Here is a 20,573-nt window from a genome sequence, read left to right as displayed (position 1 = left end):
TATATATATATATATATATATATATATATATATAATAATAATAATAATGATAATAATAATAATAAAAAATACATTTTATAAAATATAAAAATTTTAAAATATAAAAAATCATGTAACAGTTCTTTATAAGATTTCACTGCAGTTAAACAGCTCAGAGTTTTTATAAAGGAGCTGAAAACTCAGCTGTCATTTAGCATTAAAACTTCTTTTACACAGAAGGTGTCACTGTGCAGTGTGATGAAATAATGACATGAGAAAATTCTCCACTTTCACAGCAAACTGAAGTTTTATTAAAGATCTGCAGGATAATTAACAGACAGAAGTGTATGTAATTATACTGAATATAACATCTGTAAATCATGCGCTGTCCGAGTGTGAAGCAGCCGTAAATAAACACCTTGATTTAGTACAATTAAAAATGCATCAGAAGATGAGATGGAATATAATAGAGCATTTTAATGTTTCTTGTTACATACGTTTTTAACTAAATGAAGCTGTTTTATGCGATTTTTAGATTTAAATAGAGAATTTCAGGTTAGAAAGGAGGCTGTATTTTCTCAACTGATAATCCTGGAAACACACTGAAATCCTGACCATACAAGTCTGTGAGTCGTTTATTCAGCCTGCCAATGGAGGGCTTCAGTACTTTAAAGTTCTCTAGCTCAGCGATGTAGGCCTTCGATATGAGTTTCTTATGATCATTTTTACCGGTGCAACAGAAAGCGCTCCAAAAATAACTGGGGATATTAATTCCTTCTTCATAATTGTTTTCGCCTCTTGTTATCATTATCCAATTATTCCCTGGAACGACCCCGGTCACAATGTACGCCAGGTGCTTTTGGTCTAGCCTGCAAATGTTCTTTATTTCAGTACGCATCGGTTCCTCCACTTGCTTTGCCCACGCCCCATTGATGTTTTGTGTTTGTGGTGCTATATTGGTTAAAGTGAAGGTGGAATCTGCTTGATCCTGATTAGCAGCATAGCTACGTGGAAACACATGACCTCGAGTATACACACTCTTTCCATAATCTAAGTCCACAGCCTGGTTAATTATGTTTCCCACAGTTTTCAGGTCTCTCGGGGAATCCATCATCTCTTTCTTGTTTTTATATTCGTTGATATCTTCAAGCTGTTATGGAGGAGAAATGAAACAGTAGTGAATTAAACACAAACACATTAAACAACTCAATCAACACTGTTCATAATAAATAAAACACAAAAACCTAATTTTACAGAAATAAAATCTTAAAATTGGTGTAAAGTCTTAGAATGTTTTATTTATTTATTTGCTTGTTTGTTTGTTTACTGACTTATTTATTGCATGCACTATTTCTTGGTTATTTCGCATTTACTTGCTACAATCTTTGTCCAAACAGTTTTTCCTGCCTGAAAATCATTTAGTTCAGTACGTAAATGCTGCATATGTGAATAAATCAGTAATGAATGGTTTAAACACACTGACTGACCTGAGGTTCAATTTTCCATTCATCACTGCGGATAGTGTTCCCTTGCTGTAAGAACGTGTAGGCCGAGTAAACAGGGATCCTCCTCACAGTGTCATACACGGTGGCAAATCTGTATGCGTTATTCCAGCGCTGACAAATCGTCTTATACTGATGGCCACGGAAGATAGTGGGGATGATGATTTTATTTTTCATTTCTGGGTTTCGGATGAAGAATGAAGGACAGTGTTGTTTAAAAGAATTGACAGTGAGGAGAAAGTGGAGAGCAGGAGCACCAGAGCGAGGAGCTTTATCCTGATGCACAGTGGAGGAGTGTGTGTGAGAGGAGTGTGTGTGTGAGAGGAGTGTGTGAGGAGTGTGTGTGAGGAGTGTGAGAGGAATGTGTGTGAGGCGTGTGTGTTTAGTGTGTGGGGAGTGTGTAAGGATTCTGTGAGGAGTGTCTGAGATGATCAAGAGCAGAAATCAACCTGGAGACAGGAGAACAAAAGAACCATTAAATAGATCAAATACAGTTAAAATGAGGAGTGTATACAGTACCGTAACGAAGACGAACTGTATGTTGATACGTGAAATTCTGGATGGTGGTGACGTAATGACGCGGGCTGTTAATCTAATTATATTCTATAACATGTAAAACGGGAACATGACAGGAGTATTCTAAAAGCAACTCATGTAAACACCTTAATCACAACATTATCTTAATCAGAGTAAGGTCAATAATTAGATTACTGCTGTACATGTAACCGTAGTCAGTGTTTCGAATCTGTTAAACCTGGGCTCGTGTGAATCTTTGTCCAGTAGGGGGAGCTAGTGAACTGTTATACTGTTAATCTGCTGAAAGATGGAGATATCCAGAAACCACACACACACACACACACACACACACACACACACACACACACACACACACACACACACACACACACACACACACAAACACACGAGGAAATAAATGTAGTAAATAAGATGGGGCAGCTCTGGTAGCAGATGCTGTGTGTGTGTGTGTGTGTGTGTGTGTGTGTGTGTGTGTGTGTGTGTGTGTGTGTGCATTCTCGAGCAGAGGAGCTAATTGGAGCAGCCCGGGGAAGGATCTGGTGTCAAACAGAACACTACAGAAAATAAGCGGTGAACAGTTGTGTGTGTGTGTGTGTATGCGTGTGTGTGTGTGTGTGTGTGTGTGTGTGTGTGTGTGTGTGTGCAACTACACCCCAATTCTGACACAGCCATCAGCACGCTGGAAATGTGAGGGCAAGAGTGGCGTGAGTGTAATATCACACACACGCACATGGATAATTTTAATGTTCAGCTGGTAATTTTCATTTCAAATAATAATAATAATTATTATTATTACATTTTTGACAGTTTCAGTCAAAAAGCATATAAGTAAATAAATACATGCATTTAAAATTGTAGAAAATAAACACTTTTCAGTGATGTCCTGCTGACTGGAGGAAATCATATTGTAAGAGGGGTTAAGGAGAACTTGAGAAGGTCCAATCTCTAAATGGGTTTGAATAATGCAGGCATACGCACTTTGACATAATGCTTTTACTAACTTTATCGTCAGAGCTACATTTCCTCATTGAGTCACTCACACGAACTTTTCGCGCTCTCCCCCTTGCGCATGTCCCTGAACCCCAACATGAACTCAGTGCGTCACTCACACCAGTGGAACAGCACTACTTCTCTTACTCAACACGATTATATTGAAGTATGTTATGACTCATAACATACATTAGCCTAATCGCACATAAACATTTCAAATAAAATAAACAATTTAAAACTCTTATACAAAATATAAAACAGAGAAATAAACCTCACATTATATTCAAGTTCATTTTAAATCATAGAAATGTACTTTTACTTCACTATTGATTGTGTTCTTCCATTACTGTTTCTCACCACAAGCTGCTGAAACTTGATGATGAAGTTCAGCAGAAGATGTGAGACAAGTGCAGGAAGAGACCTTTGTATAGACATCTTTATCCGTATAAGGACTGTCTGGTCTCTGGCTTTGTCACGCACACTTGTGGTCATGAATTCATGTCCATCTAATTTCTGTAGAAGTCATGTTTAACACTAGACATTTGAAGAGGTTTTATTATTAAGGTACATAAAAAGTTTAATGTTTTTGTGTTCAGAACCACTGAACTCCAGACTACTGTTACAACCCGCTAATCTTTGGGATGGGAAGTTTTTTCTGTGTGCTGTGCCATATTTTGTGTGCAGGTCCGAGCTCCCTCCCAGAGTTTCCAGCCTGCCTTGCTCCAGCCTTCCCTGATGACATCACTGAATGGCGACCATATTTATAGAGGAAGAGGGCCGAGGGAGGAGGATGTTGGAGGTGGTTATGTGAGAGCTGGTGTTAGGAGTGTGTATTTGGTTCATGTATTTGGTTCGTGTATTTGCTTCGTGTATTTGCTTCGTGTATTTGCTTCGTGTATTTCGTTGTGTTGCTTGCCCTTGTGGCTCTAAATATTCTGTGTTCTGACTGCTGTTCTGGTTTTGACTCTTGCCTGGTTCTGATCGTGAGTTTGGTTGTCCCTGTATCTGTTTGTGCATTATATTCACCACTGTATATATGTTTCACTCAGTTTACCGGCAGTAGGGGTATGGCTTCCATTTCTTTTGGGAAGAGGAGTCATTTTGTCTCTGTTTTTGGCTTAGGTAGTTAGGGAAGTATACTTGTATGTTCTTTATTTTCCTTTTAGGTAAACTAGCTACCTAAAATTCTCTTCTTTTATTATTTTGGCCCACCCTGAAGGTATGCCTGGTGTTGGTACTCTGTTCTCTCTCATTCTCTCTCGTTTTCTCTCTCTCTCTCTCTCTCTCTCTCTCTCTCTCTCTCTCTCTCTCTCTCTCTCTCTCTCTCTCTCTCTGATTATTTCCTTTGGATCATGAGCTGGTTACTCTGCGTGGCCTAACCTAGACTAGGTCATAACACCAGAGTTTCAGTATGAATCAGCTACCTGCATGAGAGGTGTAATGAGAACACAGAGGGTGGTGAGATGCATTTTAAGTAAGCATTCTTCTTTTGCAGGGTTAGAAAAGGTTCAGAGAAACAATATTTGGGTACAAAGTAAAAATCTTACTTAATTCAAAAAAGAAATATGGAACCAAAAACATGTGCAATAAGACTATTTTTATTTATTTCAATGCCACCTAGTGATTATAACTGGCATTGCCATCCACAAAGTAAAATATTCATCTAGATTAGTTGTAATAAGTGTATGTTATTGGGTTCTCCATTGTAGATAATAGTCCATTTGACTGTTATAAAGCATATAGTTTAGTGTATCCAATAGCCATAATTTGTTTACTAATGTCATTACTGTTGTTTTAATATAAGGCCAATTTTGATTCCAGCAAGCACATGTATTAAACTGTCTCTTGAATCAAGAGGGTGTGATCACATGGTAGTCATGAATATAGTTGATAATCCTGACTTCTCTTTTGTTTTTAATCGGACACCATGTGGTGCCATCGGGAGCAACTTGGGGTTCAGTGTCTTGCCTCCTCACAGTGTCATACACGGTGGCAAATCTGTATGCGTTTTTCCAGTGCTGACAAATCTTCTTATACTGATCTCCAGGGAAGATAGTGGGGATGATGATTTCATTTTGTTTTTCTGGGTTTGGAATGAAGAATGACGGACAGTGTTTTTTAAAAAAACTCAAAGTATCCTCAACCTCCGTCAGGGTCAGTGAGGAGAAAGCGGACAGCAGGAGCACCAGAGTGAGGAGCTTCATCTTGATGCACAGTGGAGGTGTGTGTGAGGAATGTGTGAGGAGTGTGTGTGAGGCGTGTTTGTTTAGTGTGTGAGGAGTGTCTGAGATGATGGAGAGCAGAAATATACCTGGAGACAGGAGAACAGAAGAATAACTGAATAGATCAAATACAGTTAAAATGAGGAGAGACCTGCTCTCATCAGTAGATTGATAGATAGATAAGAGTTGTCACTGTAGCTCAGTGCTCAACCTGTACAGTGGCTGTGAAGTCTGTTTTTTTAAGTAGTCCAGTGGTCCACACACTGATTCGGTGCTTGGACCCCTAATATCTATTTATCTATAAGCTAAGGGTTCCATAGAATAACTAATAGACTAATTCCTTCACTAATAACTGCTGTAGGAATGTCGACACTAGCTGTTTGATGGAAAAACAAAGTGAGACAGACAGTAGAGAAAGAAAGCAGCTCTATGAACTCCGTAATTATGAAAATATCTCATACTTTATAAATCCGTTTCTACAGTCGACTGCACAAGTCTACACTGGGAAAATTATTATTTTCTTTTGCTTTAAAGGACAGTTAACACTTTGATATGACTTTGCATGAAGTGGAAGGTGTGTGTGAGTCTGAGCGAGACAGATCAGCGGTGCATGACAGCACAGAGAGGTTGATCTGGACTCGTTTCAGCACGTTACTGAGGCTGGAGTCGAACAAGGTGTTAAAATCGCCCAGATAATGCAGTAGACATTACAGCCTCCATCCATCATTATGCTAGGAGTTTATTATGTTTAAGATATAAGCAGGGGATTTTGTTACTTCAGGAGACGTATTGTGCTGGTGTGTTTTCTGTCTCTCTCTCTCCCTCCCTCCCCCTGTTTCGCTCTCACAGGTCGCTCCACCCTAATTGGACGTGCTTACATTGTGCATGGGGATTGGAGAGGAGAAGATTGTGCTTCTTTTAAAAAGGAGGAAGAATGATATGTCGGCAGGAATGCAGATGTGTGGTGTGTCTGTGATTGCGTTGGTACTATTGAGTAGCGAATGTTTTCTTGGTGTTTGAGTGAAATCGCTTACTTGTTATACTGTGTACAAGTGAAAGAAGTGAGTGATTGAAGTGTCTCGGTAGGATATTGTGTTGTCCCATTCCCCTGTCTTGTCTTATGTTGCGGCTAAGTGTATGCCTTATTTGTAAATATATCTTCTATTGTAAATATTTCTTCTCAAACTATCACGAAAGCTGTAGGGGCTGGGTGCCGTTTATTTTTGGGTCTATCTTTTGTTCGCTGTTTTTGACTCAGTTAGGGAGTCAGGTTAGACTCTGTATTTTATTTTGAAATATCTTATTTTTTTGTTTTGTTAGGTTATTTAAATTGATACGGGGCAAGATAGCGACTGTTCTGTTTATTATTTTGGACTTGCCCAGCCCTGAAAAGATTTGCTTTTGGAGTGATCCTGTTTGTTTTGGATTTTTTCTTTCTTTCTTGCAATCATTAAAATTGCAAGGTATTGAAAATCTGAATGCCACGTGTGTCGACCTCATTATTTTTGATTATGATTTTTGCTTATACTTTTTATGTTACCCCTCGACCGGGGTCATAACAATTTGGTTAAGACACTGGACTTCTTATTGGAAGGTCATGAGTTCAAATCTCTGCACTGTCTAGCTGCCACTGTTGGGCCCTTGAGCAAGGCCCTTAACCTTTATTTATATAAATGAGATAAATATATGTCGCTCTGGATACAGGCGTTTCCCGAATGTCATAAATGTAAATCTAATTTAAACGTAAGCAGCTTACACACCATTTTATGACCATTTTAAATGCTCACTGGATGCTTCACATAACACATGTTCATGAAAGTAATGTTTGGGATTATATTACTTATTACTTTCACTTAATTTGCACTGTTTGTGCAGTGTTTATTTTGAAGGATATATGTATGTATCAGATGCAAATAAATTATGATAGAGTGCCATTTATTTTCTGATTTGTGTACTCACCAGACATTTAGCATTAAAACTTCTTGTATACACTGTCATATACAGTGATACACTGTCACTGTGCAGTGTGATGAAATGATGAGGCAAGGAAATTGTCCAAGTTTTATTAAAGAACTTCAGGTGAATTAACAGTGAGAAAATAATTTATATGATCATGAAAGTAATCAATACCTAAATCAAGAACTCCCTCCAAAAACACGTGACTTGCTTGATCAGGAGCTTAAAACATTTCAGTATGACTAAAAGAGTCTACTTCCTGTAGAGTTATCTGTAAATCATGTGCTGTCCGAGTGTGAAAACAGCCGTAAATAAACATCTTGATTTAGTACAATTAAAAATGCATCAGAAGATGAGATGGAATATAATAGAGCATTTTTAAAATGTTTTCTTTGCATACGTTTTAATCAGCATTAACTACATGAAGCTGTTTTATGCGATTTTTAGATTTAAATAAAGAATTTCAGGTTAGAAAGGAGGCTGTATTTTCTAAACTGATAATCCTGGAAACACACTGAAATCCTGACCATACAATTCTTTGAGTCGTTTATTCAGGTTGTCAATGGTGGGCGTCCGGACATTAAAGTTCTCTAGCTCAGCGATGTAGGCCTTCGATATGAGTTTCTTTTGATCATTTTTACCGGTGCAACAGAAAGCGCTCCAAAAATGACTGGGGATATTAATTCCTTTTTTATAATTGTTTTCGCCTCTTGTTATCTTTATCCAATTTTTCCCTGGAACGACCCCGGTCACAATGTACGCCAGGTGCTTTTGGTCTAGCCTGCAAATGTTCTTTATTTCATTACGCATCGGTTCCTCCACTCGCTGTTTCCACGCCCCGTTGCTGTTTTTTGTTTGTGGTGCTATATTGGTTAAAGTGAAGGTGGAATCTGCTTGATCCTGATTAGCAGCATAGCTACGTGGAAACACATGACCTCGAGTATACACACTGTCTGTATAATCTGAGTCCACAGCCTGGTTAATTATATTTCCTGCTTCTCTCGGGGAATCCATCATCTCTTTCTTTTCCTTATATTCTTCGATATCTTCAAGCTGTTATGAAGAAATAATTAAATAGTAGTGAATTAAACACAAACACGTAAAACAAATCACTGAACACAGTGTTCATGATAAATAAAAGACAAAAATCTAATTTGACAGAAACTAGTCATATGCATGTAACTGCAACTATCTAGCATCTATCTATCTATGTTTTACTGCACACACAGTGTCTCATGCCTGAAAATCATTTAGTTCAGTACTTATATGCCACATACTATATGTGAATAAATCAGTAATGAAAGGTTTAAACACACTGACTGACCTGAGGTTCAATTTTCCAATCCTCTCTGCGGATAGTGTTCCCTTGCTCTAAGAACGTGTAGGCCGAGTAAACAGGGATCCTCCTCACAGTGTCATACACGGTGGCAAATCTGTATGCGTTTTTCCAGCGCTGACAAATCGTCTTATACTGATGTCCAGGGAAGATAGTGGGGATGATGATGTCACCTTTTTTTCCCGGGTTTCGGCTGAAGAATGAAGGACAGGATTGTTTAAAATTGACAACCTCCGTCAGGGTCAGTGAGGAGAAAGTGGAGAGCAGGAGCACCAGAGTGAGGAGCTTCATCCTGATGCACAGTGGAGGAGTGTGTGTGAGAGGAGTGTGTGTGTGAGAGGAGTGTGTGTGAGAGGAGTGTGTGAGGTGATGGAGAGCAGATATCCACCTGAAGAGAAGAGAAACATGAACACCAATAAATACTCAAATTCATCATGAATCTGTCTATCCATCTGTTAATCATCATTTTAAATAAAGAAACAAACAAATCAAACAAAATAAATACAAACAAACCGCCATCTCTAATCACTGACTTCGTATCAAATACTTTCTATTCTGACAGTCTTGATGTTTTCAGGTGATCTTGTTGTGCAAAACTAGATTAAACATTGTTAAAATATTAACAGAAGTCGTTCTTAATCGTTAAAAACCTCTGTGGATTACAACTGACCTTAAGATTATTCTAAAATAAACAGAATGTATTAACAAATAATTAACAATTAATAACTATTACATTTTTATGAACTATTTAAAGAATTAATTAATAAACAAATAAAGAAGTAAAACAATTTTAATTAAATAAATAAATGAATAAATAAATATTTTTTCTCAAAATTATTAAATTAAACTTAATATGAAGTTTCGTGCAAAATTTGAACTGAGAGAGAGAGAGAGAGAGAGAGAGAGAGAGAGAGAGAGAGAGAGAGAGAGAGAGAGAGAGAGAGAGATTCTCACCACAAGCTGCAGGAACTTGATGTTGAAGTTCAGTAGAAGGTGTGAGATGATCGCAGGAGGAGATCTTTGTAGAGAGATCTTTATCTGTAGAAGGACGGCTGGTCTCTCGCTCTTCTGTCTCAGATACTCGCCTTTTATAACATTGCTGTCACATACACTTGTCACGTGGTGGGTTTCCATGTGATTTTGGTAGAAGTCGTGATTCTGGTCCTGGTACATATTTGCACTTTCTATACTCTCTCGCCTCCCAGATAAATAGTTTTTCATTTACTCACTTCCTTGTTAGTGCTTGTTAGTATCCTGGTCAGGGGCGTGGTGGATCCGGAACCTTTCCCAGGAACACTGAGCATGAGATGGGAATATGTCCTGAATGGGACATCTGTCCATCGCAGGGTAAAATGTAATAATTAACTTTGACTGTATTAATATATAATTTTATCATTATATATAAACATTTAGAGAAAGAAGTGTTCCTGTTCAGCAGAGACAGCTGGCCTATGTACAGAACAACTGAACTGTAGATCAATGAGTTTTTAGATGAATAAATTTTATTAATAGATACAATCTGATCCTTTCACACTCACAAAAGACAAAAAAATGATTTGCTAATGGCATATAAAGCTCTAATTGCTTTAGCTCTGCCTTATCTCACTGATTATTACTGAGCATTACAGGCCATCTTTAACACTTTGTTCTGCTGAGGCAGATTTATCATTAACACCTAGGATTAATCACAGCTCACCCAAAGTTAGATATTTTTTTCTTACATTGCACCTAAACTCTGGAATAGTGTTCCAGGGGATATGAGAAATGTAGCCCCTATACATGTCTTAATTTAAGTTTTAGCACATTTAGATAGTTTTAAAAATTTAAGTTTTAGTTTTAAAAACTTGTCACATGGTGTACTTGTGGTGAAGAACAAACTAATGTCCTTTTGTTACACATCAGCACTGCCCACTGTCTCAGCCTCCCAAGTAAATACAGTTTAATAAAGTTTTTTTATTGTCTTATTAAAATCAAGAGAGGAAAAAGAGGCAGTTGAAGGAACAACTGTTTATCATGTAGTCGCTCTAAGATAAGGAAATTTTTTCACTGACATTCCACAACATATAATTATAGACCAATAAAATGTATGATGTGTTTTTCAATAATCAATTAAAAACTGTAAATAATGGTAAATTATTCTGGTATAAAACACTTGGGGACGTGCTGTTATGGGAAATAATCACCTTCATGGTGGTAACAGTAATTAAAAATTAAATGAGAAAACATTTCACTAAGCAGAATAATGTAACAATTATTAGAAGTTTTCATCGCAGTGTTTTTATAAAGAAGCTGAAAAGCTGTGATGAAATGAGGTGACAAAATCCTCCACTTTCACAGTAAATAGTGAAGATTAATTAAAATTCTGTAGGTCATTCAACAGAGAAATGGACTTATATTACACAAATACAGAAAACAATACAGTATTTGTTCATCTCTAATTCCACCTCAGCACTGTTGAATTCTGGACTCAGGCGAAGGCACGATCACTTAGATGTTGTTCTTATAGCAAAGGCCATGATTTAAAATGCTCAGTCGTTTATGGTCATGCAGAAATGAGAAAGACAAAAAACAAAATGTTGTGCTCTTGCAAAACACTGAAAACAAACAGGATGCACTTTCCACTGCATCCATCTCTGTGAACGTTCTGGAGCGCGTCACAAAAATGAACAGAAACTCAGAGTATAACTGTCATACAGACATGAGGAATATGTCTATAGAAACCTTGAAATGTCTAAATATCTTTTAACGAACCAATTGAAATCCAAAAGAAATATTCTCTGATTATGCAATGTGCATGAACCTAATGATAGATGCACTTTTTCTGTTTACGCTCACTAGTGTGGATGGACACATTCACTCTATTCATTTGGTAATGACCCATGCGAGCCGAACAAACATCTTAAATGCCCCCATCGATGTGAAAAAAATGACAGCAAGCTTCATAAGATTCATTGACTTTTCCTCACTTTTGGATGATGGCACGCTACACAGTGAGGAAGCTCTCCAGATGGTCCAGGACAGTGAGGAAGAGTTTATTATTCCTCAGAAAATGAACGGATGCATTTTGAAGAGTGACTCGATCCAGCGGAGGAAATAAATTTGAATGAGTAAGTCATTTATTCTTACTTACATTAGTTAATGTGTTATGTTTAGATAAGCAGGTACATATTTTACTAGTCAGGCTATTTCCCAAATATATTGCCAGATGGAAATCAGACATTATTTTGAGTGAAATATATTGTCAAGGATATAGGCAACTTTTCATTACATTTAAATGTCATACAAAACCAGTATAATATGATAGAAATTTGATGATATGTACAGTGAGAGAAAAAAGCATTTGACCCCCTACTGATTTTGTACGTTTGCCCACTGACAAAGAAATAATCATTCTATAATTTTAATGGTAGATTTATTTGAACAGTGAGAGACCGAATAACAACAAAAAAATCCAGAAAAACGCATGTCAAAAATGTTAGAAATTGATTTGCATTTTAATGAGGGAAAAAAGTATTTGACCCTCTCTCAATCAGAAAGATTTCTGGCTCCCAGGTGTCTTTTATACAGGTAACGAGCTGAGATTAGGAGCACACTCTTAAAGGGAGTGCTCCTAATCTCAGCTCGTTACCTGTATAAAAGACACCTGTCCACAGAAGCAATCAATCAATCAGATTCCAAACTCTCCACCACGGCCAAGACCAAAGAGCTCTCCAAGGATGTCAGGGACAAGACTGTAGACCTACACAAGTCTGGAATGGGCTACAAGACCAGTGCCAAGCAGCTTGGTGAGAAGGGAACAACAGTTGGTGCGATTATTCACAAATGGGAGAAACACAAAAGAACTATCGATCTCCCTCGGCCTGGGGCTCCATGCAAGATCTCACCTTGTGGAGTTGCAATGATCATGAGAACAGTGAGGAATCAGCCCAGAACTACACGGGAGGATCTTGTCAATGATCTCAAGGCAGCTGGGACCATAGTCACCAAGAAAACAATGTGTAACACACTACGCCGTGAAGGACTGAAATCCTGCAGCTCCCGCAAGGTCCACTGCTCAAGAAAGCACATATACATGCCCGTCTGAAGTTTGCCAATGAACATCTGAATGATTCAGAGGACAACTGGGTGAAAGTGTTGTGGTCAGATGAGACCAAAATGGAGCTCTTTGGCATCAACTCAACTCGCCGTATTCGGAGGAGGAGGAATGCTGCCTATGACCCCAAGAACACCATCCCCACCGTCAAACATGGAGGTGGAAACATTATGCTTTGGGGGTGTTTTTCTGTTAAGGGGTCAGGACAACTTCACCACATCAAAGGGACGATGGACGGGGCCATGTACCGTCAAATCTTGGGTGAGAACCTCCTTCCCTCAGCCAGGGCATTGAAAATGGGTTGTGGATGGGTATTCCAGCATGACAATGACCCAAAACACACGGCCAAGGCAACAAAGGAGTGGCTCAAGAAGAAGCACATTAAGGTCCTGGAGTGACCTAGCCAGTCTCCAGACCTTAATCCCATAGAAAATCTGTGGAGAGAGCTGAAGGTTCGAGTTGCCAAACGTCAGCCTCGAAACCTTAATTACTTGGAGAAGATCTGCAAAGAGGAGTGGGACAAAATCCCTCCTGAGATGTGTGCAAACCTGGTGGCCAACTACAAGAAACGTCTGACCTTTGTGATTGCCAACAAGGGTTTTGCCACCAAGTACTAAGTCATGTTTTGCAGAGGGGTCAAATACATATTTCCCTCATTAAAATGCAAATCAATTTATAACATTTTTGACATGCGTTTTTCTGGATTTTCTTGTTGCTATTCTGTCTCTCACTGTTCAAATAAACCTACCATTAAAATTATAGAATGATCATTTCTCTGTCAGTGGGCAAACGTACAAAATCAGCAGGGGATCAAATACTTTTTTCCCTCACTGTAATATGATATAAAATTAATATGAATGTTTAAACTATATTTAATTGGCCTAGTTTTGGCTAGATTATGACCAGTGTTTACTGTGTTGCTTGCGCCAGGAATGGCACAATAGTGTGTGACAGTGTGTTCAAATCTCTGTGCTCAAAAATGTGCCTTTGACCTATGGCCATAGCCTAGCATTACAGCCTCTCTAAAACAAAAAGTGTCATGCAAAAGTTAAATCAATGCCTTGTTTAATTGTGAATGAATGAACAGGGTGGTTTTCACAAAATGTTGTAGAAATGACTCTGGCCTACATAATCCAGTACTCAAAAGTCTTGTGGAAATATATTTAAATATATTTGTGTTTATACTAACAAAGTTAAAACTTCCTATTTTAAACAAAATGTATTAATTTTTTAAACAAAAGTTGGTCTGCATAATGCAATGAGACTTTTGGCATTAAAATGCTAAAATTGAAATAAGAACAAATGTCAGGGCATGTGAAAACATCTCCAGGATCCAAAAAATGCCTCTGACAGCTTTAGAAAGCCACTGGTGTTTTTTTTTTTTTTTTTTTTTTTTGTGGTCAGACTACAGCTTGCAGTTTTAACACACACTATGCTGAGAAAACATTTCACTACATGGAATAATGTAACAACTTTTAAGAAGTTTTGACCTCAGTTAAAAAGCTCAGCATTTTTATAAAGAAGCTGAAAACAGCAGTGTGATGAAATGAAGGTGAAAAAATCCCCCACTTTCAAAGCAAACAGTGAAGCTTTATTAAACATATGCAGATTATTCAACAGAGAAATGGATTTATATTACTGATATACAGAAAATAATATGTTTATTTTTGGTTGATTTCTAATTCCACCTCAGAAATGTTGAAATCTGGACTGTGATTGGTCAGGAAGTGTTGATTAATTTTCTATAAATTGACAGCATAGAGACAGGTTCCTAGCCAACATTGATATCTGGGCACGAAATGGATTATGGGTTCCCATGTGGGCATGCGCTGAAAATGGGCAAATTATATGGGTCCCATATGGGTCAATATAGGTATGACCATGCTGGATGATAATATCGGTCCTTCATAGGATCTATGTGGGCAAAATGATTTTAGGGCTGTGACTAACGATTATTTTGATAATCAATTAATCGGTCGATTATTATTATTATTTTTTTTTTACGATTAATCGATTAGTTTGTTTAAAAGGCCAATTTCTATTTCCTGTATTTCTTCGAAAAAACACGCTATTTCACATTCTGCCCAATGTTGTCCTTCTAACATTGTGCAAATTGAAGGCTATGAAAAAGGTATTAAATGTATCTATGTGGGCTATGCTGAGAATTGTGCAAAGGATTAAAAAAAAATTAACATTGTATTTAATAAAACAAACAAAAAAACAGCTGATTGTCCATAAGCTTTAAAGTTAAATCACTACATTAAAAATGCTAAAAAAGAAAAACAAAAGCACAAACGAAGTGTTAACGGGTAAGAGGCTAAATGTTCTGAAGTAACCCACACATTCACTCATTTGAACACAGTAACATGTTGTACATTCTGGGGGGTGTAAATGCAGTGTAAGGACACATCTGAGAAAGTGGTAAAACTTACACCTTATTCTGGTGCTGAGAAAAGCTGATGAACACAGTCTGGCTGAAGTTAGCCACTTTCCTGTTCCTTCCCTGCGCGCGCGCTTGTGTGTGTGTGTGTGTGTGTGTGTGTGTGTGTGTGTGTGTGTGTTTAAGAATCCTGCAGTGAGGGAGGGAAGGAGAGAAAAAAAGAAAAACACATCTCGGAAGCTCCTCTGACACTGTCACAGATTCAGCCAGCATACCATCAACACCAGGTCCTTTAGCGCCACCTACCCGTTCACAATCACCTGAGTACTGACCTGCCACACCTGTATCACCCTAATCAGGAACCATTCATAAGCACACCGCTATCACATGCCTGTTGTCTGGTCTTGTCAGTCTCTACGTGAGTAGCTACCATTCAGGTTCCCTTCGTGGTGACCTCGGGTATGAAGCGCTATCAGCTTTCTCCAGCTTTCTCCAGCTTTCTCCAGCTTTCTCCAGCTTTCTCCAGCTTTCTCCAGCTTTCTCCAGCTTTCTCCAGCTTTCTCCAGCTTTCTCCAGAACAGAGGAAAGGACTCGACTGTTAACTGTGTTCGTACCCTTCGAACTGTTGGTGCCATCCCTGCTCAGGCGGACGGCTACGAGGGACTTTCTAGGCCAGTGGATCTCAACCAGGGCGGCGCGGAGCGATCGGAAGTGAGGTGCAAGTAGTTTTAAAGAAAAACAAACAGGGCATTATTTGGGTACTCTGTGTATTTTATTGCCTTTCAAATATATTAGGTATTCGCCACATGATAGGGGAGGCTTGGGGGAGGGCCTTTACAAAAGGTTGAGAGCCTCTGTTCTAGGCTATATACTTGCTTGCTCGCTTATTGTATTTATCTCTGCCAATCTGTGAAATAAATATTCCTGTTGATCATGTCTTCTCTGCGGTTTGTCAGCTGGCGTGTGTCACAGCTCGGTCCGAGCAGAACTCAAATTCCCAAGATGCAACACTCACTTCTCATGCACGCATGCGCTCACCATCCCCGGAGTTCTGATCAGACACACCTGGCACCAATCACACACTCACCGCTAGTATTTAGGGAAGTCATTCACCCAGTTTATACGCGAAGTGTACGCTCAGTAGCTCGTTTCTCTGCGTTACCAAGCCGGTCTAGTTTGTTTGTTTCTCGTGATCCTCGACCCTTGTTTTCTGTCTCGACTACGCTTTCTGCCTATCCCCGTTTGTATTGTTCGCCCGATCGCTTGACCCTTGTTTACCCTACGACTACGTTTCTGGAACTTCCCGATTCTACGCTCTACCCCCGCCGCCCGCTCCTGCTTCCGTGCCGTTTCGAGGTTTGTGACAGTGTGGCTCATGACATGAGAATTAAACTCTTACACGCCTGAGAGATGAGAGAACCGTTTCTCCAGAAACACTTCTGATACCACGAAGACATTCTTCTGCTTTCTTCTGAAGAGGGGAAAAAACCCACTAAAACAAACTGTTGCAATAATGTCTAGTTAAAAAAACAACAAAAAATAAAACAAACACATTTTTACATGCGCACAAACAACCTGATCAAAATCCGATTTAGGAGGATTATTCATGTATTTTTTTACTGCTAATATTTAATTACATTATGTTGCCTATATACACACCATAATCAAAAACAATTGCTAATGCAGAGAAGTTTTCTTTAAGTAAGGACATGTTTCTGTAATGTTTTAGGGAAGGAGTCTCCAGTGTCAGAAGTAAAGGTAACTACATTTTCAGGACAGATCTTTTTCAGTGACCATTTCTCTGCAAAATGATAACATTTCATCTAGGGGTGGATTTAGTGACTTGAGGGGCCCCTGGCAAAATATAGGTATGGGGCATTCATTTCAGTGCTTCACCGTCGATGTTTAAATTTTCAAAATATGATATTTAGCATTAATAGCAATAATCAGTGGTGGACTAGGACCAAAAGTGGCCCTGGACTTTCTGGCGAACCACCACACCCGGCCCACCACAATCAACATCATAACACACTGGCTTATTGATGGTTAGACCAATTTTTAACACCACTTACTAGCATAAAAATAAAACAATGCAGTAACATAAATGCTATTTAAACATTTATTTGAAGTAGCACTGATCAGATCAAGTCATATTTGTAAAATAGTCAAACAGAAGCACAGCGTGACCAAAATATAAAAAAATGAAGACATGTTAGCAAATCAGGGGGCATCATCTGGGTGCAGTGTAGGAGAGCTGCACCACTCATCTGTACAACTCTTCAATCAGAGCTGAACCTTTTTTTTTAGCACTAACATGAATCCATATCTAATAATTTTACATATAATATTAATTCTTCGTTATTATTATCATAATTGTATTTTATTTTCTAATATTATGACATTTGTCTCGATATTAGGCCTATATTAAGTCTTTCACTACGACCACTAACCAACAGCAAACTAAGTTGCTGTATGGTACAGTAGGACAGCAGCTTATTAAAATATTCTTCTTTTTCCTAAATTGTTGTACTATGTAAACATATTTATTTGAAGTAGCACTGAACATGAATCCACAGCTGAATGGCACACTATCACCATGTGACAATAAACTCACATATGATCATGTCTGCAGAGTTCAGGGATTCATTTGGGAACAGGTCAGCAGAGCTTTAGGAGGGAATGAGGAGGAGAAGAGGCATTCTGATGGCATTTTGGCATATGGATTTTTTAGACAAACACAATTAATTAGCAAAAAAAAAAAAAAAAAAAGTAAGACTTTCTTAACCATAAGTTTATGCAGTGTTTTGGGGGCCCTTGGTAGCTTGGGGCACAAGACAATAGCTGACCTTTACCTAATAGTAAAGTGCTTGTTGCTGCATCTGCTGCATTCCTTTCTTGTCACTACACCCTGGTCTAATTTACTCACGTTACAACCCGTTTAGGAGAGGGGAAAAGGGTGCAACATGTGGGCCACCAGGCCTAAAACAGACTCCGGTAATGTGGCGCTGGTTGCCACTGATTATAAGCTGGTCTAACAATGTTTCTTGTCTCTCTGCCTCCCTCTAGTGATGGAACCAGACCGAGCTGGCTGTCCCTTTATAATGCAATAAATTACTTACAATGTTCTAACATCTTTAGGCAACAGGTTACTCCTCCAGAACTCAACAAGAATCATGTGAGCTTTAACCAGTTTCATAAAACCACTGGTGTGACTTACACATTATTATTATTATTATTATTATTATTATTATTATTATTATTATTATTATTATTAACATTTTGTCAGGGCAAAATTTGCTGTTTGATTACACACCCTGCTGAAAAAATAAATAAAATAAAAATCACTAAACAGAATAATGTAATGTATTTATTACATTTTTTGTTTGTTTTAATTTATATGTAAGATTTCACCACAGCTTAACAGCTCAGAGTTTTTATAAAGGAACTGGAAACTCAGCTGTCATTTAGCATTAAATCATCTTGCATGCAGAAAGTGTCACTTTGCTGTGTGATGAAATGATGAAATGAAAAAATCGTCCACTTTCACAGCAAACGGAAGTTTTATTAAATATCTGCAGGATAAAATTAACAGAGTGAAATGTATTTACGTTACAGAAATACGTCAAAAAACCCCAAAACATGGCTACCACATAACTTGTTTCAAAAACAGTAAATGCAACTACAAATGGATAAAAAGTGTGATGTCATTGTTTAACACAAAATTGTAACTGTAACAAATTGCTGTGGTATGAGAAGAATCAAACACTTTGGGACGTGCTGTTATTAGAAACTAATCAGTAATCAGTGTGTAGCGGTAACTCCACTGTGTCACACCACCCCGTCACTGATTATTTTACTACAACACCACCACACATGCTGTGTTTTATTCTTTACATCTCTCACCATTAAAGAGCTATACGATCCCTAAAGCACAAAGCAGGATAAGTGTTTCTACAAGCAGAGTAAAGCACACCAAAGCAGCTCTGCTTCATTAAAACGTTTTCATTGTTTTTGCTTTTGGAAGAAGTGGATGAAGCAGTTTTAGGTCTAACTAGAGAACTAGAGGGAATGAGCTCGGACGGTATGAAGTCTTACACAAACCGCCAAAAACACTGAAATCTTGTTTATACAATGTGCTGAGGTGTTCATTCAGCAAATCAACACTCATCTCACTTAATTCATAAGTCTTGTTGTTTGGTTCATTTTGCCGAGAGAGGTAGGCCTTTGAAAATCTTTCCTTCTTATTGATGTCACAACAGAAAGCAGTCCAGTAATAACTGGGAATGTTAACACCTTTGTCAAATGTTTTAGGTTTATTTTTTTCAATTCTTGTTATGGCTATCCATTTATTTCCTGGAACCACTCCAGTAACTATATAGGCTGTTTTTTTTGTACGATTTTCCGTGCACTTTTTCTCTATGTCTTTCATCATTGGTGTCTCTACTTGTTCTGCCCATTTGCCATTGCTATGTTGTGTTTGTGGTGCTACATTGGTAAACGTGAAGGTGGAATCTGCCTGATCCTCATCAGCAGCATACTGACGTGGAAACACGTGACCTCTAGTATAAGCGATATTAGTATATTTTCCGCTCTCTTTATAGTCTCTGTCCACAGCCTGGTGAACAAACTCGTTCATCTCAGCATCAGAGATCTTCTTCATGTCTGGACTGTTCTTATTGTTTTCCAGCTGTTAGGAAGGAAAAGAGAGTGGAAGGAGATGTTAGTCAGAAAACCCATTAACATGTCCTTCATAGGAGTAGGAAACAATAAAATTTGCAGCACAGGAACGTTTTAGCTTTCAAAGAGAGTTTGTGAAAAAGGGTTTAACTGATGTTTACCTGAACTGAACACACACTGAAATGTGAAGTAGGAAATGAAATAATGGAATGACTCAGTGACTGATGCCGATTCATTCAACTTAGTGACTCATTCAAATGGTTTGTGAAGAAATTATGCATTATGATTGGATGGAGTTTTTTGAAAGGGCAGTCAAACTCAGCAGCTTCACTCACCTGAGGCTCATTTTTCCACTCTTCATTTCGGATATTTTTAGAAAGAGACAGATTCATGGACTCTTTTTGACCAGAGAATGTGTAGGCTGAGTAGACGGGGATCCTCCGCTCTGTGTCATAGAGTGTTGCAAATCTGTATTTACTGTTCCAGAACTGACAAATCTGCTTAAACTGATGCCCCTTGAAAACAGTCGGGGTGATGATGGTTTTTTTATTCGGGCTTCGGATGAAGAACTCAGAACACCTAGACCTGTCAAAACCCTTCACAACTTCTGACAGAGCCAGTGAGGAGAAAGCAGAGAGCAGGAGCACCAGAGCGAGGAGCTTCATCCTGATACACAGTGGAGGAGTGTGAGAGGAGTGTGTGAGGTGTCTGAGGTGATGGAGAGCAGAAATCTACCTGAAGACAGGAGAACACAAGAACCAACAATTTAAAGACAGACAGTTGTCACACTAAATATTGACTTTGTTTAGCTTACAGCAGAAAATGTTAAATTGCATGATTTTGTTTTACAGAATTTCTTTACAAGCACCTAAGACTTCTGTACAGTATACGTACATATATA

At 38.3% G+C, this 20,573-nt stretch overlaps 3 protein-coding genes and 1 long non-coding RNA gene across 5 annotated transcripts in view; 1 reads left to right on the top strand and 3 right to left on the bottom strand.

The window, feature by feature from the left end:
- Positions 1 to 280: 280 nt before the first annotated feature.
- LOC108273156 (endonuclease domain-containing 1 protein) lies at positions 281 to 1,673 on the bottom strand. The gene is made up of 2 exons (XM_017482204.3): positions 1,467 to 1,673; positions 281 to 1,129 (listed from the first exon to the last, which is right to left on the bottom strand). The coding sequence occupies exons 1-2, from the start codon at positions 1,656 to 1,658 to the stop codon at positions 536 to 538; spliced, it is 786 nt and encodes a 261-aa protein (XP_017337693.2). The 5' UTR covers positions 1,659 to 1,673; the 3' UTR covers positions 281 to 535.
- Positions 1,674 to 7,279: 5,606 nt separating this feature from the next.
- LOC128628686 (endonuclease domain-containing 1 protein) lies at positions 7,280 to 9,709 on the bottom strand. Its single transcript, XM_053684176.1, has 3 exons — positions 9,477 to 9,709; positions 8,511 to 8,910; positions 7,280 to 8,239 (listed from the first exon to the last, which is right to left on the bottom strand). The coding sequence occupies exons 2-3, from the start codon at positions 8,811 to 8,813 to the stop codon at positions 7,676 to 7,678; spliced, it is 867 nt and encodes a 288-aa protein (XP_053540151.1). The 5' UTR covers positions 8,814 to 8,910; positions 9,477 to 9,709; the 3' UTR covers positions 7,280 to 7,675.
- A 5,698-nt stretch (positions 9,710 to 15,407) lies between these two features.
- On the top strand, positions 15,408 to 18,343 carry LOC124628762 (uncharacterized). Its single transcript, XR_008397280.1, has 3 exons — positions 15,408 to 16,351; positions 16,725 to 16,753; positions 17,628 to 18,343. It is a non-coding gene; the product is annotated as an uncharacterized LOC124628762 (long non-coding RNA).
- A 212-nt stretch (positions 18,344 to 18,555) lies between these two features.
- Positions 18,556 to 20,573, bottom strand: part of LOC108273159 (endonuclease domain-containing 1 protein) — a 32,326-nt gene continuing 30,308 nt past the window's right edge. For both annotated transcript variants that reach the window (XM_053684172.1, XM_047159081.2), the window contains exons 2-3: positions 20,008 to 20,407; positions 18,556 to 19,682 (exon numbers count right to left, since the gene is read on the bottom strand). In XM_053684172.1, coding sequence (XP_053540147.1) covers positions 19,047 to 19,682; positions 20,008 to 20,337 — 966 coding nt within the window. In that variant the 5' untranslated portion in view covers positions 20,338 to 20,407 and the 3' untranslated portion in view covers positions 18,556 to 19,046. The remainder of the gene's footprint in view (positions 19,683 to 20,007; positions 20,408 to 20,573) is intronic.

This window comes from Ictalurus punctatus, chromosome 12 (genome assembly GCF_001660625.3).
Source record: "Ictalurus punctatus breed USDA103 chromosome 12, Coco_2.0, whole genome shotgun sequence".
NCBI classification, from domain to species: domain Eukaryota; kingdom Metazoa; phylum Chordata; class Actinopteri; order Siluriformes; family Ictaluridae; genus Ictalurus; species Ictalurus punctatus.
The sequence above is the reverse complement of the archived record's forward strand: the minus strand, read 5'-3'. Positions and strand labels throughout refer to the sequence as shown.